Source organism: Penaeus japonicus, unplaced genomic scaffold (assembly GCF_977035675.1).
Source record: "Penaeus japonicus unplaced genomic scaffold, GWHDUDI00000001_assembly GWHDUDI00000001, whole genome shotgun sequence".
Classification (NCBI taxonomy): Eukaryota; Metazoa; Arthropoda; class Malacostraca; order Decapoda; family Penaeidae; genus Penaeus; species Penaeus japonicus.
This window is the reverse complement of record NW_028234403.1, coordinates 33,383,542-33,410,438: the sequence shown is the minus strand read 5'-3', so window position 1 is coordinate 33,410,438 and position 26,897 is coordinate 33,383,542. Positions and strand designations below refer to the sequence as shown.

General features: G+C 35.4%; 1 protein-coding gene across 9 annotated transcripts; it reads right to left on the bottom strand.

The window, feature by feature from the left end:
- Window positions 1–1,744: 1,744 nt before the first annotated feature.
- On the bottom strand, window positions 1,745–26,638 carry melt (ventricular zone expressed PH domain-containing protein melted). Of its 9 annotated transcripts, none has more exons than XM_043012540.2 (21): window positions 26,578–26,638; window positions 20,704–20,802; window positions 20,290–20,450; window positions 19,903–20,047; window positions 16,962–17,136; window positions 16,224–16,387; window positions 15,730–15,909; window positions 15,291–15,393; window positions 13,544–13,697; window positions 13,167–13,432; window positions 12,563–12,856; window positions 12,092–12,298; window positions 11,511–11,660; window positions 11,225–11,328; window positions 10,013–10,148; window positions 9,627–9,766; window positions 9,209–9,337; window positions 8,797–8,925; window positions 8,327–8,452; window positions 7,864–8,004; window positions 1,745–7,072 (listed from the first exon to the last, which is right to left on the bottom strand). In XM_043012540.2, the coding sequence occupies exons 1-21, from the start codon at window positions 26,599–26,601 to the stop codon at window positions 6,911–6,913; spliced, it is 3,189 nt and encodes a 1,062-aa protein (XP_042868474.2). In that variant the 5' UTR covers window positions 26,602–26,638; the 3' UTR covers window positions 1,745–6,910. The 9 variants fall into 9 exon arrangements, with proteins under 9 accessions (XP_042868474.2, XP_086395441.1, XP_042868477.1 ...); XM_086539315.1 differs by having other exon boundaries at window positions 7,864–7,998; XM_043012543.2 differs by lacking the exon at window positions 26,578–26,638 and adding an exon at window positions 26,261–26,312.
- Window positions 26,639–26,897: the final 259 nt, after the last annotated feature.

The following is a 26,897-nucleotide window of genomic DNA, read 5'->3' as shown; positions in this document are numbered from 1 at the left end:
GATCTCATTAATTAAGGCGAGGGAAAGGGACTGAGTTCTGAGGTGGGAAGATTTCTCGTCTTTTATGTATTTTTTCTATCCTTTGGGAAACGTGTATACTGAATAGGTTGCATTATGAAAGTAAGAGTCGACGTATTTCATTAGTATTTTTTCTACCTCTTTGAAAGTGAGCAGAAGGATAACCAGCAGGGTTAATTTTGTATAATAGCACAAAGTATTTATTTCTGACTGAGTATTATTTTCTGTCCACTTGTGCCAAGACAGCATATCTTCCCGCTGTTTGATCAAGTAAAATCATTGGGACAGTCAACAAATATCCATCATTGAGTGTTGTCTGTCCCTAGTTGTTGTTTGTTTGTTTTTTTCAAAATAAAAATGGGCTAGAAACATTCACGACAGATCCTTGAGATTATGTAAATACACATATTTACAGTACAAACCTTTTTGCGGGGCTTGCAACTTCCCCCAAGACACATTTCATTTCTTCCTTTTGGTTGTTCCGAGTTTCAGTATTTGCGTAAAAATATTTTATGAGCGTCTAGTTTTTTTTTTTCTAAATAAAGACGTAAAATCAAATATACATTCGTCTATTTAAAACACAATGAAATGTTAATAAGAGTAATTTGAGAACATGATATCCTGGTCAGATATATAAAATAAAATAAAAAAAAGAATTATCAAGAGATATTATCATAGAGAAATAACACAGGTTTTAGGTGAAAAAAGCAAAGACGGACTAACGGAGATTCCTCAAAATCTGGTATCTCAGCTGCTTGTGAACTACAACCGTATATATTGGCCTTACATTATCTACTTCGTGTCCCTTCTTCTCTTCTCCTCTCACATTCACTCTGTCATGTATCGATCTGACATTGTTCTTCTATCTTTCCTTTCCTTCTCTATCTTTCCTTTCCTATTTTTGTTATCTCACACACGTGTGCTTTTGTTATATTTAACGCATTATCCTCTCTCCCATGGTTCTTATATTTATTACGGTTATTTTCTTCACATTTGTTATCTACATAAATCCTTATATTACCAATCTATTATAGGCTCTGACTGACCTATGACCTTAAATTCCCGACTGGAAACTGGTGTTTGATGAAGACAATTGTTTTGTTTTTTTTTTTTCCTTTTTTTACACTCGCGGATTATGATTTTATTATCTCTTAGGCAGTTTGTTCTGCCATTACATCAGAAATCTTGAGCGCGTTCAGTTGCAAAATTACGAAGATAATTTTTTTTCCAAATTGACAAGAATCCTCTTGACATTCTTGACCTTCCGCCAATATCCTCGCATGAATGTGGGCAATTCAGCCAAGTAAAAAAAAGAAAGAGGAAAAAATTGAGGATACCACCATGATAACAGGTCAGTATTGTTAGTGTGTGTGAGTGTGTGTGTGTGTGTGTGTGTGTGTGTGTGTGTGTGTGTGTGTGTGTGTGTGTGTGTGTGTGTGTGTGTGTGTGTGTGTGTGTGTGTGTGTTTGTGTTTCAATATGTATATATATTATTACATTCACATGGTAGATATGCGGAAAAAAAAACTTTCGTCGGCATCACACATTACAGGATGACGTCACTTGCGATGCGCGTTGGCGAAATGACAAGAAACACACAACAAAACAATATCATAGAAGCAGATCTATCCTTGGATATCACAGTTCACACCCAGACGGTATCCTATCCTACCCATCAATCCCATTATGCATCTTGAACTCAGGATAAAGCAAATGAAACCACTGGAACTCATCTTAAGCTTTAATTCCTTCCCGGGTACAGAGGAGCATCACACAGGAATGTGACATAAGGTATTTATGTTTTTTTTTTGTTTTTTGTTTGGTTTGTTTTACTAACAGCACTAAACTTCAGGTTAGGCCCTGAAGTTAGTCACTGGTTAGTTCATCCACAACTTCAAAGCCTAAACAACAGTTCAGTCAACTATTAACTTCTCCATCCAGCAGGGTTTTGTAATCAAAACAAGTGAGTCTTTTCCCCGTCAACAAATGCGTGAAAAGAAGCTCGATATTGAAATGAATGTTATGCGTCTTTCGGTATATAATCCAACACTTAACATTCATTTGAATATGTAATGTACCTGAACACCATTATACCTTGCTGGAGTTCAAAGGATAACCAGAGATTCAATAAGCATAAAAAATAATTGGTATACATTCTGTCTAAATTCTTATTAATTTGATTCTCATTTCAAATCACTAAATGGTGAGCATAGAATAAAAAAAAACAATGGCTCTCCACCCATACAGGAATTTTATATTCTAATAAATATTTCATCAAGAGTAAAAAATTAAAGCATTCAATTTGTTAAAACAGTTTTAACAAGCCAAGTACAAAAGTTTACCTGAAATAATTTGAATCCACCACATGTACATAGAAATATACTTTTGATCATACACATGGTAACATCTGGCAAAACTACATCTCTAAATCTCTAAATTTTTCAAAACAGCACTGCCAATATCTAATTACATGCATATCCCACAATAAGGCTTGCAGTTGTGGCTTCCCTACACAAATACTGCCCATCGAACTGTTCATATATAACATTCTCATGAATCCTCTTGAACCACTGGTGTTTTGGGACCAACATTTATTCATTCATCAGGCAGTTGTAATTTTCTGGACAGCCAAATAATCTATCTGCATTCTTTGGTACTTACTGGAAATCATAGCCACATGACACACACTAGTACATGCACGTACACATAGGCGTACATACATGTACATGTACTCGCATACACTTCTACAAAAACTCTTACATTCTTGAGGCACATATTTCCAAAAGTCAAACAAGGAGGATCAACTACCTAATGCCAAACACACAGTAACACAAAAAAAACTATACTTATTGGTCCATTTCAAGATTTGGAAGACAGTTATAAAGTTTAATATATTTACAGAGTGCACAAGGGGAGGAAATCAAATATACATCAAACCCTCTTAATATATACAAACATAAAAGTTGTACACGAACACACTCGTAAAAAGAACTAAACAAACACATAGACGCATACGCTCGGCATTTCACAAAGTAGCTTCTCTGACGGCTTGGTAAGACACACCCTTACAGGTCTTGAGAGAACAAACAAAACATTGCATTACTCAATACAAAAACCTTACGGAATTACCACTTACAATTTTTCTCCTACTTTCACATCGTCAATGTCTTGACTATTCTCCCCCTCTACCCTGAAAAGATCTTGCCACCTCTGCCAATATGCCAAAAATAAATTTAATAAACATTTGTTGGGGTTTACTTAATCCTCTCTGTAAATAAATCACAGGAAGGTCAAGCAACAGTACTGTTTTCTAATTGCATCTCACTACAAAGAGCAACATCTAACCATAAAATATGCCAAGAAATATCAACATTTCTATATAAGTTACAAGCCAAAAAGATACATTTAACAATTCGCATTAAAAAAAAAGTAGTCACATATGCTTTCTACAAATATTTGAACATTTCAGCATTATCATCCATACCAGCTACTGCACTATCTTGTGACCAAATGTTTTACAAACAAGGAACACATATCAGCAGGTACCTGAGTTTCATCAACTCTGTACAGCATCAAAAGAAAAAAAAAATATACAAAGGTATTTGCTAAATAAAATAATATTTCTAAGAAAATAAAAGTAGGGAGTATTCATATGGGTCATATAATCATCGTATCAAGAATATCCAATATCTTTAAACCCTGCTTTCCAAAGATTCTGAATATGTACATCCTAGAGCCTGCTAGTCTGAAACCATTAGATAAAGGAAACAAAAATAATTTTCCTTTACATGCAAACAAAATGTCTTTCCAAAAGGAAAATAAGAAGACAAGACTGAGAAAATGGAGTGGCTGTCGTTTGCTGCCTTGTAATTTTTAAGAAGATTCCTTAATCCTTATGCGCTTTTGTCTTTTGCTAATTCATTCCTTCCTGAGATAGGTTCTCTGTGAGGTTTTCATGTTCCAGAATCAGCTGCCATTAAAGTTTAACTAAATCATTTACAAGGAATCAGAGTGTTTGTGTGTGTGTGTGTGTGTGTTTGTACATATGTGTGAGTACTTGTGTGTTATGTAAGTGCTACTGTGAGTGGCTGTGAATGTTTGTGTAGGCTTGTTTGTGTGCTGAGTGTGCGCATTTGTGTATACTTGCATATACACATGTATTAATGAACTGATCTGAAACTATCAAAATATACAATTATGCCTTCCTTCATGTTTTACTCATCTGTTTCACCAAGTTCTAAATAAACAGACTATCAATTTACTTCAAATTCTAAATTACTCTTCATTAAGAAAAACTAATATTGAACAGACAAACCTCCACACAATGAACCTTCTCAATCTAAAAGTAAGCCTATACAAATACTAACATTACCTTTTCATTGAGAAGCAATAGTACATAGTAAACACTGCATAAACTGGATTGCACGGTTAAGCATCAGCATGATTACTGGCTATAAAATGACTTCAAGTGATGTAAGATAAGTACATTATAAGTAATTCTAGCTTTAAGTTTCATCTTTCTATGAAAAATCTCTTGATCAGTCAACATAAATAAAGTTACATCTGCATACAAAACAATATATTTCATATCTTCTTGATATATGTCACATAATGCTTCAGTTCTTTGCCTGAACTTTTTAACTATTTTTGTCTTTTTCCTGTAATCTCTACTTCTGTTCTTAAAAATAAGATTTGTTAAAGTTTCAATTTATATTGTAAAAATTCCACACACTTATCCAATATTCTGGGTGTCTAAATTACCATACTCTTTTGGACAAGGGCAAATGGTATGTAAATAATGTTTTGTAAATCTTTATAACAACTTATCCATGAAAAAGTAAAAAAAAAAAAATATTTGGAAAATAAGCAAAATTACCATTCTAGTTTACAAAAAATGCTCAATACAATCCCAAATCTAAATTTCCCCAAATAATATATCTATGATTTATTTATCCATCATTACTATTGAAAGAAAATACACTAATGATTGTCTCAAAATTATCCCCTTCCTTGACAGCTTACAAGATAAAAGCCTTAGTTTATGGTACAATCTGCAACTTAAAGTCTAATCTGAAGATCCTGTCCCTTGTAAAAGCAATCTACTAGTGTTCTGTAATCTATCTAACTCTCAAAATACTAGGGCTACTAGCATCACAGCCATCATATACTTACAATGTATACCTGTACATTGCAATAATGAGTATACAAACCAGCTTTAGTGTAAGCCCTATTAACAATCTGATGATACAAAGACATTACACTAAGGAAGAGGGAGAAAAAGAGAGTGGAAAGGGGGGATGGAAGAAGGGAGACAAGGAGGAAAGGAGACAGAAAGGGAGATGGAGATGATCAAGATAAGGGTAAGGGTAAGATTGATGGTAAAGGTGAGGGTGAGGATGTGGGTAAAGGTAAGAGCGAGGGCAAGATAGGGGAAGAGACAGAGGCACAAAAGAGTATAAAGGAGTAAGAGACATAAGGGTGAGGGTAAATGTGATAGTGAAAGAGAAGGAAAGGTAGAGGAACAGGGAGAGGGATAGCAATAGGGAGGGTGAGAAGGACAGTAGGACAGGTTTGGTGTGAAGAAGAGAGAAGAGAAGATGGTCAGGAAGAGGGACTGAGGAAGACACACAGGAATAGTGAAAGAGGTTGGATAACAGAGGAAGAGACAGAGAAATACAATGTGAATGAACTTCTTTCCTGAGTATTTGCTTACATTTTGATTGGATGGACTAAGGATCTATGATTCTTTTTTTGCTTCTTAAAAGGGTGATTGTCAATACTTCTCCAGAGTTATGATAACTTTACAGGAGACTGGATACAAGAAGCAAATTCCCACACCATGACTATTGCCAACAAGACCACAAGGCTTGTTTAAAATGTGGCTTTAAGTAAGTATATATAGTATATAGTAAAAAGAATTGCTTTCCGTCCAACACAAACACTTGAGAGAACATGACTAAGACGAATATTGCACCCAATATTGTGTTCAGTTTAAGTAGTTGAAGTGGTGCCTCTTGGTCAATCACTCTTTGGAGTCAAGAACAAGGCCAATTGAATTACGGATATTCATGCGTAAAAGAAAAAAACCTAAGTGAAGTCGTCCTTGACATCGAAGGCAGGACAAAACCTTGAGATCAAAACAGGTTATTTCTTTTATCAACATCCTCAAACGTAGACTAATCTTTTAAATATTGATCCTCAAGCAAACCATTCCCTGACTTTCATTCCCAGCAGTGTGGTACATCTTCCCCATATTTAAGTACAATCAAGACTTATTCTTAAACCACTGCTTCTAAAATGTCATATGAAAGAATATAAGAAGAGAAAAAGAAAAAAATAATCAAATACAAAACTAAAGGGAAATTCTATTCAAGACAACTACACAAATTTAATGACCTGAAGCAAGGGATTTCAAGAGGGTATATTAGACTCGGCTCATGCAGCACTCAGCTACATTAAAAGAAGAAGGTTAAAACACAAGGCAGAAAAGGTGCAGTTCGGCCTGACCCCTTTTCTCTGAACTACACAAAACAACGAGAAAATTCTACGAAAGACAGTCAGTGTGGGTGGGGAGGAAGGAATAAGTAAAGGAAAATGGTTTTCATCATTCATATCATTTAAATATCTTCCAGTAAAATTGCCATTACACATCTACAAAAATAAAAAAGCTTTCATTAAGAGAATTAAGTAAAGAAAGGCACGGATAAGAATTGGTCATTCTAAAAATTTTCTTCTATCAATTCAATAGAGCATATCATTTCTGAGGCAATACAGATAAAAAAAAAGCAATAGATAATGTTTTATACCCTCAAGAGGGTTCTACATACAAGAGAAAGAATTAAAAAATTAATAATAATAACAAGCTGCCCTCCGAAATTAATGATTGGCCGTCTCTAAACAGCTGTGCGCATAGTCGAGGAGTGGTGTCCATACATGAAGCTGCGAGGAATGGATGTGGTAGTTTTAGGAGCCCCGTGGGTCTGCTCTTCACGTGAGTGCGAATGGGCAACAACAATGGATAGACATCGTACCCATTCCTCTGCATTGCTGGAATCCTGTTCGGGGAAAGGTGTCCCTTTTAAAATCTATATCTTCCTGCCTTTGTTCATACACTATCAACTTATCCTTCAAATTAGGTATGTTGCCTCTTAACCCTATGACGACGGTGCGTCACACCCGTGTGACACAGCCAAACTCCCGATGCCGGGGCGTCAAGCCAGTATGACGATTTTAATGCAATATTGCAATCGCCCGGCATTGGGGTCTTCGCGTAGCGAGTGCCCCGTCGGGAAAGGGTTAAGACCTTTCAAAATGTGCAAAGGGAAGAATAAAAATATCAAACCAACATACTGACTTACAATTATACTTACTTAAACCATTAATTCTAAGACGTCTTAAAACTTACTTAAAAAAAAATTATAAACAAATAAATAATAAGAGTAAGACCAATGATAATGATAATGATAATGATAATAATGATAATAATAATAATAATAATAATAACAATAATAATAACAACAATAATAATAATTATAATTATCATTATATATATATTATTATATATATATATATATATATATATATATATATATATATATTATATATATATATATATATATATATATATATATATATACATATATACATATATGTACATATATATATACATATACATACATATACATACATACATATACATACATACATATATACATATACATATACATATACATATACATATACATATACATATATATATATATATATATATATATATATATATATATATATATATATATATATATATATATATATATATCCTCTAATGCCAATAAAGCAGGCTTACCTTAGCCTTAAGAACAAATGACTTGTTATCTGTGAATATTTCAAATGCTTTGGGAATGTGTCTACTGCCGCCTCTGTTCACCTTCACGCTGCGTATCTGGTGCACGTCAATTCCTCCCTTTTCTTCCACCTTGTCCTGTTCCTGTCCATAAATGGATGAAAATAGATGTTACACAATAAGCGAATAGGGATGGAAGGGAAAAAGGTGAGCCAGGAAAAAAAATGATGGGAATACTTTCCTCCTTTTTGAATCTTTACCTGAATATTTCCAAAAATAGTTCAATTCTGACCCAAAAGACAATCATCACTTTTTCAGTACATGTACAAATGTATCATAAGTGAAGAACAAAACAAAAATGTAAATAAATATACACATTATCACATTTTTTAAAAAAGCAGTGATTCTGACAAAACACAACACAGTAAATGAAAAAATCCTTTGAAAAAAAAAGTGGTCAACTTACCGTGCCAGCCCCCCTATAGGACAGATGAGCCCCTGAGAGAGTGAAGTACCTGGTTCGCCACCTGCGGAAAATTTTCCACTTGCTCTTCTTCTCCTTGAGTTGTCCTTCTATCACTGGAGTGTCCTCCTAAAGAGACGGGTATTTGGGGACTCAATTGTCATGCATGAACACCATTCAAATGCGAACTATATTTCAGAACAGAACGACTATAAAATTTTGAAGTGAAGGTCATCTTCTTTGCACATATTTTCCAACTCCTACATTGTTATTCTGTATCATCAGCATAAATATATGAATATCATTCAAATGAAAAAATGCTTAAATGATCAGGGGTATTATTATCTGTACTGAATCAACTTAAAATCTATCAAAGGTAACCTCTGAAATCTATTTCAAAATATCTAACAACTGAAAAACAAAAGTAAGACTGAGGATATCTCAACCCTCACAAAGTAGAATGCATCGCTTACGTCAACAAAACCCCGAGCCCGGTCAGGATGGTTACAGAGGAAGCAACCCCACTGTTGTTCAACACCATTATACTCGAACACATCAAAGAACCTCGCATTTCGCAACTCATGTAACAGCATATCCATATCCTGAAAAAATGTCAGTTGACATCAACTTAAAACAACATATATATATATCTCATAAAACATATATCAATATTTTTAAGCCACAATTACTCAGTAGTTATGATCATGATAGTTACAGAAAGAATCAAAATCATGCAAATTGTTAAATTTAGGATGCCTAAACTATTGTGTACTAAAATACTAACACTGGAATGCACACAAATTTATAGTATTAAACTACATATAGAGAAAGATGACAACGCAAAAAGAAAAAGTAAAGAAGAGATTCTAAGAAATAATTACTTACCTTTGCTGAAGGGAATGCTGAGGTTACCAAAGTTACAAACGTCTTAGTGTCACATTTGAGGATATCCCAGCAATTCTTGAGACTGCTCACTTGTGTTTCCCGAGTGCTCAGAGCCACAGATGACCTTGCCTGTGAAAAATGCATGTCAGGAAAAAAGCCATCTCAGTGTTTTTCATTACGTTTTTATATGTTGTTGTTCTTTTATCACATCTAATTTGTCATTTTTTTCTTATTCCCTTTCACCCTATAATTTCTACCTTTAACTTAAATTCTATGTCCATAGCAAAGCACAATTATCAAATTGTACAGGTAAAATTTTAAAAGCCCCATATTAATATAAAAGTAAATATAAACTCCATTCCTCAACAAATAAAAATATAATATTCTATTTTCTCTACTGATAATTCTGCTTGTTTACCTGAAGTGCAAGGAACATGAGGTGTATCCAAATCCTTGGATTTCGAGTTTTCATGGTGAAGAAATGTTTGCTGTAGAGGCAGTGTTCCCCTTTCCCCTGACAAGCAAAGTAAAGCTTGGCATGTTTCTTGTTCTTTCTCTCTGTCAAGAAAAAATACATACAGATGAAAGAAACTGTGCTAATGATTTTAAGAACTACAGTTCTGAAAGCACAGCAAAAAGAATGTTTGGCATATTGCATAGTCAAATATTACATATAAATAAAAGTTTTGCTTCAAATTTTGTGCTCCATTGCCAACAAAGGAAAATAGGACACGAAAATTACAAAAGTATTAAATTTCATACTGAAGTCAGAGCAATATTCCAAAGAAAGACAAAAGAAATTACCTTCTATACCACAGCGTATTGGTAAAGGAAGTTTTACAAAAACCTTCTGCATGTAAGCCTTGATTTTATCAAGGTGTTTTTCACAGAAGTGTTGGACTGTGTCACGCATTGCAAATGGCTCAAAGACACTGATTCTCTGTTTTAAAAAATATATATAAACATCCATTACAAACATTATCTCATTATCTAATAATATTCCAAATAATTCCAAGTTTGCTGCTCCTTATCTGATGATAATATCAACCTAGACACAAAAAGATCTACCTCTTTTAGCTTTTAACCCATTGCGTACGGGTGTCATGACATACATGACGTAAGAGCTTTGGCCAGACGACAGGCGTCATGACGTACATGACGTTCGGGGATTTTGGAATACTATGCTAATTTATTGTGCTATGAAAAAGGAATGAGTGATGATGGCTACTGCAGTCATAATTACTATAATTACCATAATATTGTGCTAGCTTAACGTCCAAAACCTAGATGGCACCACTTTTTCCTAGCACCAGCAGGAGAGAGAGCCTTGAATGGCACCCATCCACGGTCTCTAGCAAGCACTGTCTCTATAGAGCGATGGCACACACTAAGTTGATGAACCCCTGCTCTAAAGTACCGCCGATGAAGGATGTGTAGGCAGAACGAGAAGAGGAAGGTGACTCAATCCATACCCAGTGTCTAAAATGTGCTCCTGTGCCAATATGGATGCCTTTCACTGTGGCACTCACAGTCACAAGCATAGGTTTCATTCCTCTTCCCTACCTCTTCTTGTTATCTTTATTGTAGGGGGTTATATGTTTCGTATTCGTTCATGGCAGCACAAAAATATGAAAAAATAAAGTTGCCTTTTGTCCTCCCATAAAACAGCAATACTTCTATCACATTGAGTATAAAGAAAATAATGAGCTAATATGGATAATATACTACAATTTTAGTCAACTGCAGCACTGATAGAGCCTGTCATATGGCACAAATAAGTCTCTAAACTCAATAAAACACACACAAAAATAAAACACAAAAACCGCTCTAGTTTTACAATGAATGACTGAAAGAGATTGGGATGATTCAAATTATATTGCTTCAAGTGGTCTCTCTCTAAAATAAAACCTATCCTGGAGGCTGGGCAAGCAAATTTATCTCCGTCTGCAATGGGTTAATAATTAATTTCTCCTAAAAAAATTATTGAAACAAACATTCAAATATATTATGACCTACCTGTGTACATGCATTTGTTGTTGTAGTGTGAGGATCATGAGTGATGTGTGTTAATGTGGTATTGGACCTTGTAGCCACTGCATGACTGGTCGTAACACAACTCACTATGAGAGAAAAGAAATACAATAATTAAACCCTTACACAGTAAGAATCTAAGTTTATCTATTAGTAGCATATATATCACTGCTGCAGCTACAGTATCCTGTCCAGCTGAAACAATTTTACGCAAAAGTACATTAGAAAAAATACACAATACTGAAGTCATTTTATCATACAACATATTTACCAGTGGGAGAGTGTAGTGTAGTGGTTGCAGTGGTAGGGGCGGGCGAGATGGAGGCTGTGGAAGGGGGTAAAGAGAGTGGGGACTGGGAGTGTCGGAGGTGAGAGACAACACTCCCGACACTGGACACCGGGGCTGGTGAAGTTGAGGGGGCTGTTGAGGGGAATTAAGCGAAGCATTCATCAGCTGGCACAGCTCCAAACCAAAAGCAAATAAAGCCCAGGAACAGCAAAAGCACATGTATAACAACAACATAAATACTCATTACAAACTTCTCTAACAATTATTACTAGCTGAAGCTGCAGAACTTAACACATTTAACACTCCCATACAATAAATGTCTGACCATTTTTGCTGACCTAAGTAGCCACATTACACATATATGTAAGCATTTCATATTTGAACTGAAACTTGATAATACAAATCAGTAGACACCACTGATTCTAAAAGACATTTACACCATACTACAAATGCTCTCACTGATGACAAGATCATTTCTCATATTTTCCAATCATGTTCCCAAGCAAGCTTTAGCTCCTCCTTCAAACTCACTCTAAACAAACTAGGAAAAACTGCACACTTACCAAGCTCTCTCGAGGACAAGTGCAGTGGGAGAGAGAGTGTATGATGCCCTGTGTGTGTGACCGCTGTGCTTTGGGACACATCGGGTGGCAGCAAGGTGGCCTGGGATTGGTGGGATCCTAGAACACCTGAAGATGCCCCAAGCTCTCCAGTTCCTTCCCTCAGTGTTGCCAGTGAGGAACTCATGCTTTTCGCTGGGCTTACTGTGCCTGGCAAGTAGGAAATAATAGTGAAAGGAATTATTTCATTTTTTTAAATAAGCTAAAAATAAGAGACCGCATACTGCATATTTCTCTTCCTCTTATGGTTACAGAACACGATGCCTTTGATATAATGAGAAGTTTACCTGAAGAGAGAGAAAAATACATATATCAATTCATGGCTTCCAATTTATGAAAGCCACATAACCAAAAAAAAAAAAAAAAAGAAGAAAAAAAAAAGAAAGCATTTCCTTAATGGAACCTTTTACTCACCAGGCAATGGTGAGACTGTGGACATAGGAACTCCAGCTGGTGGTGGTGGACTCGATACTAAGCGTGACCCCCCTATCTGCGACCCCCCAACCTGAGAACCTCCCATGTGGTGGCCCATGGCTGACCCTGGGAGATGGCCAGAGCTTGGCCCCAAATGACCAGAAAACAGACGGGAAGGCGGTGCTAGGACGGTTATTGACCTATTCATATGCAAGCCATGAGAAGAACTGATACGTGTCATGGATTTGTCAAGCTGTATTGTAGAGGAACCTAGACGGCCAGTGCTCTGTGGTACTGTAAAAGAAGATTAAAACTTTTCACAGTATATATATAAACAAGAATAAATAAAGATATGCATGTATCCTTCAAAATCACTTTAACAAAACTTTGACAATCATTTCCAGAAAATCTTCATAAACTCACAATCCTAACTCATCTTTCAGTTTAGATGCTATCATTATCTATTACAGTCAATTCTTATTTTCCTTCCTGATATCAGTAAACCCACTGCTGACAGTATGAAAAATGTGATTCTTTAAAAAAAATTCTGAGTCACATACAATGGTCATTGGTACTATTTCAAAGATCAAAAAGTTGTACTCACAAGCATTCAGCCTGGGCATGGATCTGTTTGAAGCTGTAACCAAACGCCCAGTGCTGCGCGAGGTATCACTATGCTTCTGATACTTGTGGCCAAACTTCCCCACATTGGAACTGTTTGAAGTGTGCGGTTGAAAGATGGCAAGATCACGTGAGGGCAAGCTGATGTCTGTGCGACTAGACCCAACCACAGTATCTGTTCTATTACCACCCCCTCCACCCACACGCACTATTGTTACACCTCCAGGTGTATGGTTAACGTTAGTATTTCTGAAAGAGAGATAGTCCATTTTAGTTAGCGTATTCAGTTATAAATCATCATTGAAGAGCAGGTCTGCAGAATTCAAAAACCAAATCTAGAAAAAAGTAAAGTTCTCTCACCTAATTTCATTGTACTCATTATTTAGCTGCTGGATATACACCCGCGCAGACACATTGGCACGGTCCATGCATTTGTTGACAGCAGTGAGTAGGGATTCTGACTCCACCAAAAGAGCTGGGTACTGACTACACAACACCTGCACTTCCCTCAGTACTGAAAAGAGAAGGGTATTATTAGATCTTTTGGAAAAAAGAAAATTTGATATGTTCAAATGAATATTTAACTCTTGAGTTGGGGAAATGTGACTTTACATTATCATATATAATGAGAAAAAAAACAAAATTATAGCATATAAATCAAATCTAATAAAACATAGAGGTCATTCTCAGTTCTATAGGAAAATGGTTTCCTTTTAAGATGGCATGCTCAAATTTTGAAAAATACAAATGAAGAATTACTTTCAGGTTAACAAATAGAGAAAAAACACAAACACGCAAAATACACCATCTACAATATTTTTTAACCTCTAAAAAAATCTTTCCATTTTAAGAATTAATGTTTATATCTGAAGAATGGTGATGAATTAAAACTTGAACAAAAAAAAAAAAAATCTTAAGAAAGAAAGAATTTAAAAAAATGTTTGCATTAACCCGTTAACGACGGATGACGTGTTTTTTCGTCATACATGACGCAGGACCTCTTGCCTGACAATGGGCGTCATGGCGTTCGGGGATTTTGGATCACTATGTTATTTTATTGTACTATAAGTAATGAGTGAGTGAAGTTGACAATTGCAGTCATAATTATTATAACTGCCGTAATACTAAGCAAAATGGTTTTCAACTCACTTACAAAACCTAGATGGCACCACTTTCTCCTAGCACCAGCAGGAGAGAGAGCCTTGAATGGCACCCATCTACGGTCTCTAGCAAGCACTATCTCTATAGAGTGATGGCACATAGCAAGTTCCCGACCTCTTGCTCTAAAGTACCGCAGATGAAAGATGTGCAGGCAGAACGAGAGGAGGAAGGTGACTCACACCATGCCCAATGCCTACAATGTGCCACTGTGCCAGTAGGGATGCCTTTCACTGTGGCACTCATTGTCAAAAGCACAAGTTTCCTTCCTCTTCCCTACCTCTTCATTTTGGTTGGTTATAAGTTTCGTGTTCGTTCGTGACAGCACAGAAATACGATAAAATAAAGTTGCTTTTTGTTCCCCCCTAAAACAGCAATACTTCTATCATATTGACTATAAAGAAAAAAAAATGAGTTGATATGGACCCTGAACTACAATTTTAGTCAACTGCAGAATTGATGGAACCTGTGATATGACAGATATAAATTTCTAAAAACAGTAAAACACACAAAAAAACAAAACACAAAGATGGATCTAGCTCTACAATGAGTGACTAAAAGGGAGTGGGAAAAATCAAATTATGTTGCAGAAGCTGCCTCGATCAGAAATAAAACTCATCCTGGAGCCTGTGTAAGCAAATCTATCCCCCATCTGCAACGGGTTAAGAATCAAAATTGAAAAAAGTAAACATACTTCTGAGTTAAAAGAGAAAACATTTCACAAAGATATGAAGTCTTTAGGTGTTCAGCATATCTTTGTCTTTCTTTCTTTCTAAGATAAGATAACTTTTGACAAGAAAAGATATAAAATAAATGCTCTTAAAAGTAGTTAACAAATGAACTTAATCTAATTTCTTAAAACCCAGAAGTAAACCCTTCCTGCTTGGGCTTTGGGGGTTAATCACTCAAACATCACCCATTTCTGATAACATGAAACAAGTCTACTCACCAACTCCCAAATTTGCAGAGTCAACTTTTGGGAGCTGCTGAGCTATATAGTCAAGAGCGCTCTTGCCCTTCTCTTTGCTGAGTCTGCCCACAGCTGCCATTACCTGTATTCATGAACACATAAAACAAACTAAAGAGAAAGTGAAAATCAAATAAAAACTGTTGCCAAACATCTACTGCTACTTGTGGAATGAAAACATTTAAGAACGTGGTTGTAAAAACGGAAATCAGTTGTGAAAAAAATATTATATGTTGATCTTTTCAACTAAAACATATGCAACTGGGAACTCTTAAATAATAACAATAACAAAATCAGAAATTACAAAATAAATGAAGTCAAAAGTCAGAAGTCAGAGAAGTTGTGAACCAGAAACTAAAATTGTGCACATGAAATAATGCTAAATGTATTGTGATCTCAGATTGACTGGCACACCACCCACCTGCAGAGCTAGTGCTAAGCAATGAGGCTGCTGTTCAATTATGCTCTTTAACCTGGTCACATGTTCCGTGAAAGGGCCTGGCCGCCACGAGCACAACTCCACAAATATCTGTAGCGTGGCCATAGAAGTACCACTTATGCTGAGACACTCAACAAGTTGTGGTAAGGATGGTTCCAGCAGCTATTGGATTGAAAACAGATTTAATCAATAACAAATATAATTTCTCTTCTCAGGAATTTGCACTCAAAACCTCATGAATAATATGTTTTAAATATATATAGCATCAAAGAACAATGATAAGGAGATAAACATCAAAACAAAATCAAACTGATTCCCACTTAGCAAGACCAGTGGCATTAATTATGTAAATCTAGCTTATTCAATAATTTTGATATAATCTAATATTTTCAAGCATAAATTCAAAAGGATAAATCCTAAAAAAAAGTAATGAGAAAAAAAAAAATTAACAGCTACAAAAAAATGCACATATTTACCGCAGGTCTGTTCTTGGCAACAAGGGAAAATAACATGAGAAGTCCAAGCTTTTCATTGGTATCACACTGTGGCAGAAGGGACACCAGGGTCATAACATGGTCATGGATAGGTTCCTTCTTGACAGCATATATCTGGGGCAGAACTCGAGAAAGGGAGTAGTTGCCTGAAAAAAGAGCAATGGGCGAAAGTGTTAAATGCTGTGTTGTTGATCAAAGCTACAGATGATTACTAATAGGTAAATTATGCAAATTACAATGTTCATTCTCATGATTAATTAGCAGTTACTAAAACATCTGACAAAGTTATTTAACTATTTTCCCTTTTAGACCTTTTCTTGATATGTACATATGATGTATATATGCTATTGATTTTAATTTAAAATATGGAAAAGGAAGGTGTCCTGTTGGTCTGACATGAAAAACAGATTATGCAATACCAAAGAATTTGTATTTGTATCTGTGAATCTTCCTTGTCATAAGATTTGCAGAACAAAATGTAAAAAAAAGATAATCATAAACTACCTTCTATAGTGTTTCATAGGCCATATTGTTTCCTAAATCATGCTTTTTTTAATGCATTATCTACAAAAATGTTCTATCCATTTTCTCTTACTTAAATATAAAAATGAAACCGAGATATAACAAATTACTCTTGTAAGGTAACAAGATTATTTGATGATGATAATGACAAGCAAACCTACTTTAACAACCCTCCTTTAATTCATAAAACTGACTTACCTGAGATAACAGAGTCTATGATAGGTTGAATGTGCATGGCTAGAAGATCAGCTGCCTCGATAGCTGCCAGGGAGAGGTAAGAGCTCATGTTGCGACTCAGTTCCTTGTTGCCTTTATGCAGGAACTTGACCGCCACGGGGAGAGCCAGAGCCATCACTTCCCGCTTGTGGTAGTTCTGTAAAAAATTGTGTTTGTTGTCAGTTTTGGTCCTCTCTATGGTTCTGACAACTAACACTGCAGGCAGAATATAGTGCAGGTTTCTGATAGGTTTTTGGTTAATGGAAGGGTTGTTAATTTTGAATAATAGTGTTCAAAAATACAACCTCTTAACTTGTTTCTTTTCACAATTTGCAAAATATCATGTACCATGTACCAAATAGAGTTTTTTTGTTAGTTCATTTTCTATTTCCAAAGCTAAAGTTTAAATGATGATCATTGGATAATTCACACCATTTGATACACAAACTTTATAAACAAATCACTTCAGAGTTGGTTTTGGTTATACAGAACAACACAGATTCACACAAGGGCTTGTATCATGTTACATCATAAGCAGGCACTCAATAAACTATAAATGCTAGCGACACTGTCCTACATGGCTAACTTTAATATATTTGCCATACATTTTTATAATTCATCAAAGTAACTCTTAAAACATGAAAAGAATTCCTTTGTCCAGTATGTGATTACCAAACTAATCAACTGAACCAACTCATAGTCATATCTGAGAAAGTATATTGTCTAAAGAGTGATTCTTAACCTTGTCACCACACTGGAATACAGTAAAGCAGATATTTATTCCTTCAAGTCATAACTACCTATCATACAAATGCTCATTGGAATTAAAGCTGAAATATTTAGATATTTAAAGAAGTTTAAATTTCTGGACTTAGATGACCTACTTGTAAAGAGAATTACAAATAATTAGAGGACTTCCCTACTTTTTCCCATTGGCTTGCATCCCTTGGAAATTACTCACATCTAACAGGTTAAGAACCACTGATATAAAACATGGTGTTGTATATCATTGTAGATTGAACAAAAACTGAAAGGTATCTCTGGAACAAAAATAAAGCACTCAAAAGAGTTTTACTGTTAACAATAGCTGGCATATGGTACTTGGAACTGCTTAGTCTAAACATACATTTTCACTGACCTTACAAATCAAATACTTACTATAAGTTTCCTGTCTTTCGTACTAGTAAATGGCTATTTCCATGAGGCACAGAGAAAAACAAGAACAATTCAGTATATACATGTACAATTAACAATATAACATTATTTGAAATTTTCCATACCATCTTCAATATTTCTCAAGAAAAGGAGTTTACATTATTTTTTTACACCATCTTTGACATTTCTCAAGAAAAGGAGTTTACATGATTTTTTTTATTAATATCCTACCTACCTTCCTCCTTTAACAAACAGAATGGAATCTGAAATTTTAGCTGAAGATTTCTCACACTCTCTCTCTCGCTCTTGCTCTCCCTCTCTCTCTCTCTCTCACACACACATACATTTACACACACATATACTCACACACACACACACGCAAACACACACATATACACATACACACATACACACATACATACACACACACACACACACACATACACATACACATACACATACACATACACATACACATACACATACACATACATACACACACACACACACACACAAACATATATATATTCTGAGAATAGGAAGGAATTTTCAAGATTTTGAGGTAGATTCTAGTTTTTATTTTCCTTTCTTCAAAAAAAAGACTTCCTCCTTTCTCTTATAAGTTAATCACTCCTTATGAAATCAAAACAGAATAATAAGGTGAATAAGCTGGCCACCTCCACATGACGGATAATACAAGGATCCCTGGCACCAGAGAGTTTGCAAAATTACATTTAAACACATTGGTCACGAATGGCATCATTTGCTGTCAAGGCAAGCAATAGGCCTAGACGTGGATGGGCCAGGCCATATATGATAATATCGACACAAGGCTGTATAAACTTATTTAAAAATACTGCAGCCACAGGGTTAACATCCTCTTAACACAGGAGTGTTAAGGGGAATCCATTGACCATTTTTGTTTGTCCTATATCTCTCACATATGATAAATATACTCTTCAACTGATTTGCTGCCATGGGCAAATAAAACTTGTCAAACAAGAAGGTCCTTAACCTATTCATGCGGGATGACACCATATCACATCATATTACCCTCACGACAGATGACGTTTTATCATGCCATGGTCTCTCCCCTGTATAAACATGTTCTACATAGTTACGTTTGTATATACACACTGTAGTTGCATGTATATACACACGTTTTATTTGATGTCAAAAAATAAAAAAAAATAAAAAATTATCCTCTTATCACCCTGAAGGTTGGTAAAAATCACTCCAAGAGGCTCAGTGCGGCCTTGTGCTGGAAGAAGTTTCTCACCAGGAAGCTGTGTGCACTTGTCATTTTATAGGTGGGAGCAGCATTAGGCAAATATACGTTCCATCAATGAGATCATAAATTCATATCCATATGATTACAGATTGACTTTAACCCATTCATGCTGGGGGCATTCCAGCCTTGCAAGTTGCAATACCGGGGCTCTTGAACGTATAGGCTTAAATCAATGAAATGATCGACGCCGTATGCCGGCACCCTGCGAACGGGCCCATCGAGAGAGGGTTAATTTCATGTCTTTGGGAATACCTGTATTTCACAGTACTCATTCCTTATCAAGGCAGATTAACCAAACAACAGTCAACTGGGCTTTAATATGCAACTGGGTTCCCTTTTTTTATGTCTAATGATAATTCCACTTACCAATTATTTGCAGTATAACAAACCAGCATAATGTGGAGAAAAAAGTACAATATCACTACTGAAGATTTTTAGGACTTAAAGCAAAATGGTGAATAGCACTCATCCACTTACCAGGAATATGCAAGACACAACATCAGAAGCAATCTTAGCATGAGGCGGGTCACTATCGCGGCTCGAGGGACGGAGGTTATGATTGAGGCAGGTCTGCAAGAGAGCCACAAGGGCTTCTGCATGCTGCTCAATGCTGCCTGTTTCCCTGTAGAAAATAAAACAAATATAATTTACTAAAATTGCAAAAGATCATATGAGGATCAACTCTACATTGCAAATTACAATTTATATCAAAAGCACACTAAAACTCTCTAAAACCCTATCCTTATTACAGTAATACCTAGGTTAATATCTAAAAAAAAAATAAAAAAAATACAAGTAAATACATCAAGTAAAACTTTCCAGCAAACTTATGTTCAAAACCACGAACATAAAACCTTGACGTACCTGATGGCAGAAGTGACCCGGGTGATGCATATCTCCACAACGCTTTGGTCATTGTCATTGCGTGTGTATTCAGGCAAGCTAGCTATCTCCCGGATCTTATTGATCACGTCAGTTAGGTCGTTCACAATCACATGATCGGATACGTTGAATAAGTCACCAGCCTAAGGATCAGGTAAGAGGTAAAACTTGGTCGATTAAAGGAGAAAACAATGAATATTAAATATAAATCATATAACTTCACAATGTAATCTAATTATGATGTCTTGGGATCTTCTTGACTTCTTGATAATAACTCTTGATCAAAACATATAATCATATGAAGTGCAAAGGAAAACAAAAATGAATGACAATAATAAAAAAAAGAACAATAAATAAAATAATAAGTAATGATAACCTAAAATATCAAAAACTCACCTTTGAGAGATCCTTGTGCGACAGAACTTGCGTAAAAAGTTCATGCATTTTGAAGCAGCAGCTGCATGTCAACTGTATGATTTGAATACTGGGCTCATCCTGCAAATGTAACAATCTTTTATACTTTAATGATTAACAACAAATATTCCACATTGCTGAATTTCACAATCTTTGACATAGCTACTATAAGAGTCATAAAAACTGTTAAACAAGACTATTCATCTCCATAAAACCAAGCACAAAATAAACAAACTTATGAAAACCTATATTGCATGCTACTTTCCATATATTGGTGATACCTTATTGGGGGATACATCAGGGCACATATTTTCAATTCTACATCTGATATCTCACAAAGTTAATGAAATACATAAAGATTCTTCCTTTACAAATTACATGTATATCTTCTTTTCAATGAATAACAGTAAATAAAACTCTAGTTCAGTAATTGACATAAGTGATAAAAAAAAGTCTACAGACATGGTATGGCCTCTAGAAAATAACATCCAGCACTCTATGTGATATCTTCCTGAGACTCCAAATAGTTTGTCTATTGCAACTGCACCTTACATTAAAAAGTAAAAATATAAAACATTTTATATATATATGAGTGTGTGTGTGTGTGTGTGTGTGTGTGTGTGTGTGTGTGTGTGTGTGTGTGTGTGTGTGTGTGTGTGTGTGTGTGTGTGTGTGTGTGTGTGTGTGTGTGTGTGTGTGTGTGTGTGTGTGTGTGTGTGTGTGTGTTTGTGTGTGTTTTGTGTGTGTTTGTGTGTGTTTGTGTGTGTTTGTGTGTGTTTGTGTGTGAGTTTATGTGTGAGTTTGTGTGTGTGTGTTTGTGTGTGTGCGTGTGTGTTTGTGTATGTTTGTGTGTGTGTACATGTAGCCTATTCACACATTAAGTTTAACTTACATATCACAACCAATTGTTAATATATATGCACATCACCAACCTTGTATTTACACTGTCATCTAAAAGTATTAATGCCATCAATGAGACCCCCAGGTTATCTCAAATGTTCTCACTCTGTTATCTGGAGGTATTCACTGATAGCAAGCAATTCTTAGTATTAGTCTGTGGAGGCAGGAAATGCACATTACTGATTTCCCTTCTCTGATACCAAGTTCTAGGCCAGTAAGAAGAGGAATTAAAATTTTACATAAAATGTTAGAGTATTAATAATGGGGAAAACATGAAAATCATGATGGCATTTCCTTCTTCTAATTATGACTCCTGAATAAATACTGTACCAGGTGTGAAAACTTTATAGTAGTGTAATCAAGGAAAAATAAATCATATATATCACAAATGTTAAAGATTATTTGTCCCCCACTAACAATTCTACCAATAAAAACTAATAATGACTCTTAAATTAAACTTGGAATCTATTTATAAAAGAAAAAGATCTAAAACATCATGAATATAAATAACAATCCTATTACATTCTGCTATTTCCATTAAAAAAAGGGAAAATTAGAATAAAAATGTATCTCTTGTACAAATATAAGTTTCATCTTCAAAACATCTTTGTGTTTCTGAAACACTAAACTTGCAATAAACTACTGACAACTGTATTCTTCATAAGTCTCAACCAATGATTACAAGTATTGATCCTTGTTGTATAAAGTATAGATCAATATTTGGTATCAAATACCATAATACCTATTCTCATCAAAAGGGGTAAATATATAAATGATAACACTGAAAAAAGCTCACATGTTCTGTCTTGTCAAAGCATACTAAGCCTGCCAAGAATGCAGATGAGAGGGGTTCTGGGAGTAGACTCCCCACCACTTAGCAGTGGCAAAATATATACTATGGTCCCTTTTTCTCAAACAATTCAGAAAATGAGATAGATAACCATGCGTATCCGGATATCTATTGTTTCCTAGAAAAAAATAATAATGAGTGAAATTTTTAAACTACATCTCATTCCCATTAACCTGTGTCAAAAAAAAAATAATAATAATAAATAAAATTATATCCCTTTCTTTCATATATTACCATAAAATCAGCTTCATAAATTATGAAACAAAGAGGGATGACTTAAATGAAACAAAAAAACAACAACACAAGATAACCATAGATCAGAGGCACCAGCATGGTTATTTTCATATAATGCGATGCTATACACAATATCACATCTTGTAGGTTCTTCAAAATATAGCTATATGAAGCAACTATTATTGTGTGTTTCTGTATCCTCAAATATCTGAGGAAATCAAGAGGATACAGGATATCAATATATTTTCCTGAGGATATTAACCCTCTCTGGACGGGTGGTACAGTACTGTACCGCGCATTCAAAAGCCCACCCATTGGCCGGCGGCAGTATGTGCCAGTGCCTTTAATTTGATTTAGGCCTAATAATTCGAACGCCCCGGCATTGGGACATTCAAGGCTGGAATGCCCCCGTCGTAAGTGGGTTAAGATATCTTCAAACGTTCTTAGAAGTGATACAGAAAGAAAAAGAAATTAGTGAAATATCATCAGACTATACCTAAATGTATATTTCTAGCCTTTACAAAGGAATACAATTCACTACCTTACATTATTATCATTACTATCATTTCTATTCTTAAGAACTTTTAGAAAAAAAAAATCACTTGTTTGCTATCTCAAACAAAACTAAACAAGTAAGTATACATATGTCTGGTATAGTAACTAGTCTGGCTAACTCAGTCATTTGCAGACCTGTTTACTGCAGCTATAACCAGGGCTGATTCAGGTCCCATATGGGCTGTGTACTATGACTTTTTATGGTAAAGTGCTTGCACTACCCATTCCCTCTCACTTAATAGCAACCTTTAAACCTATTGTTAAAATCTTCTTTGGCTATAAAAAGCTAAAAAATAATGTAATAAATGATCAGGAAAGGACTGTGTGAAGATAAAAAAGCAAAACAATAAAAACTAAAGGTATTGGTCATAAAAAAACTAAAAGTATTGGTCATAAAAATACACAAAATACAATAATTTGGGCAAGTCCAGAGATGCTGCAGCCTCCACACTTAACATCTCTTCATCAAAAGAAAACATTCCTGCACCAATTATATTCTGGCAAGATTGAACTTGGTGACTTCCATGGCAATTTATCCTCACTTAAGGAATGAATTCAAGCTAAAGCTGTGTAAAAATACATGCGGGAGGACTTTATGGACATTTATTTCTCAATATTTAATTGGTCTTATTCTGAATATTTACCAATATTAAAAAATATATATATATTTCTTCAACATTTCAACATAAATTAAATTTCAAGGTCATTTCTGTAATATTATCAATCATCAACCAAAGCAAAGAGTTTATTTTCTGTTTCTTTAATACTTTATAAGTAATCATCTCTTATGGGCAAGTTTTCATATTCAAAAGTGTAATTTTTTATTCTTACCTTAAAAATATATATTTGATACATGTGAATATAATTTAAGAATCTGTTGAAAGCTACATATAAGAGTTCTAATAAAGTCAAACGATCCTCCACTGTTTTATAACTTTAGCCATATCCAGGTAAGATGGAGCTTGTAAATAAGGACCCAAGCAAAGCTTTATCTTCCAAGAGGTTTCTTAGCCTTTGTCAGAGTGTGCAGCACAGTAGAAGGGGTAATCAACTGACACTATGCCACTATCAACTTTTACTTATGACTATGAGTCTTTCATCACAGTAAGTTTTAAGGGAATTTGGTAAGAACACAGCCAATGTGATTAAGAGAAAAAAAAAAATTATATTTCAGAGCCATCCTGATCAGGTTAGCAATCAAGCAAGAGCATACATACCTCTATCCCTTTTCTAGTATGATACAGCTTATAAAGATTCATGGTAAGAATAAGGCCAAGCTAGAATATACATAGCAAATGTCTGTTGTCCTTTGTCAGAGGGCATATTGTAGAGGTTCCAACAATTGCTTGACAATGCACCACTATCAGGTTAGACTCAAGATTGTATGCCTTATATCACAGATCAGAGCAAGTTTCAATAGATGTGGATAGAACACACCCAATATAATTACAAAAAATATGTCCATTATAAAACCAACTGAGGATCCCTTTAAAACATTTCCCCATAAAAAAAATTAAGTGGAAAAAAGGTAAATTTTCTGAATAATGCTGCATAACTAAATACAACAAAAGTGGTATCAATGGATTCCTCTCTACCACTACTGTTCATATATAGTGGAGATAATGCGTGCTTCCACGCCTGGACCCCACAATCTGGGTCCTGATAGTAGGGGAGGGCATGAAGGAGATCAGGGAAATTACTGGGTAAAATTTAAATTCCGGGCATATTTTGTATGCCAAATCTTAACCCAATTACCTACCTCACTTTGCCTAGTTTTGAAGTCAGCCTTTGCCAAGAGTGGGCTACGCTCTCCTGTGGACCTCCCCTATTCGGGGCACTTTATGATACTTATGATACATAATTAGTTCTGTAGATGAAAATGCTAACACCCACTACGAATAACCGTCACACTGCGCCATGATGATAGCAACTGAGACTTCATATATTCCTCAGGATAGGAAACTAGGACCGATAATGATGCAACCACTCAATAAAGGGCACTCTATAATTATACTGTAAACAATGGGGAATATTGCGCCATCTATCGTGAGAACATAACAGCACATGCAGGTAATTCGTTAGGGGTTTCCAGTCCACAGCTTGTCGCTTGCCATGTTTAAATTTCAGGGCGAGAATGATGGTTTTCTTGGTATTTTGCACAAGGTATGTTGCACAAAGTCCCCTAAATAGGAGGGTCTAGGAGGGGGCAAAGCCCCCCCTTGGTTTAGGCTTAATTCAAAACTAGGCAAAGTTAGGTAGATAATTGGGTTAAGATTTAGCAAACGATATATGCCCTGAAGTAGGACGAGGTAGCATGAAGTGCCTTAAAAAAAGGGGACCTATATTGTGAGGTCAAGGGGTAGAAGCGCGCATTATCTCCATTATATATGAACAGTATAGGTAGAGAGGAATCCATCGATGCCACTTTTGTGGTATTTAGTAATGCAGCATTATTTTGAAAATTTACCAAAATAAATACTGGATCTAAAACTCATCTGCTTAAATTAAAGGTGAGCCTGTTATTACTTGTCAAAGTCCACAAATATAAACATCATTAACCTATGTCTGCAAGAAGCACATGATGTGGTTTCGACTCAAACTTTACCTAAGAAATGCAAAAGGTAAAAGACTTTTCACTAAAAATAAGAAAGGGGAAGATGATGACTGCATAGTGAAAACTAGCATACTAGTAAACTTGTCTTCATTAATTAAATATTACCACTTGATGTTAAAGGTTTAGCATTAATCAACTTTAACATGTGAAGTTTTTCAAGCATAAACACACACACAGATTAATGATTTAAACTCTATTGCACTTATCCTTCACTTTAATCAATTATGACATACCTATATAAGTCTATCATAATGCAAATACACATTTACAAGAATAAGACTTCTAGAAACTGTATAATCAAAATAATACAATCATCATCAAATTTATTCCAAAATGCAAAAAACGAGTGACCTCTTTTTGACAGCCTGATCAACTGATTTACTCACCACAGCTACTTACAGGACAGCCATTCTTCCATGCTTTATACTTAGGAAACCATCATATGCCTGGTATCTGTGGGCGTCCAGATAAGGACCCTTCACACGATAGAAAATGGTCGCAAAGCTCAAACAAGAAAGCCAATTTTTCTTCCAAGAAAGTTCACTGACTCAACCCGATTCCCTGCCATCCGTATGAAAATCGCATATTTCCCTTCTTGACACTACCACAGCCACAATTATCACTCTAAATGCATGTGTCAGCCACCATATAACTCAGGTTAAGTTACGAATACGACACGAAGCATCGTTCGACCTCTACTTACATTGTAAATAGCGTAATGACACATAAACTAACACCATTCTGCCATATTGTCAACAAACCTCAAACGAGCATCTAGCATAAGAAGAGACGCGTCGAACGAAATAAAATTCTCATACATTCTAACCCTCAAACAAACCAAACCACACCTAATTTAATCTTAAACATCTAGAAAACCCAACCAAAATATTTTCCAAACGTATTTTCATTAACCTTCAGGATTTCATTTGAGCGCAGGTCCTGAGCGAGAAACCGCACCTGTTGAGCGAGCACGGGCGACCTGCGGTTCACACACGCCCGTTATTATGGCTCACAATTCCCCCC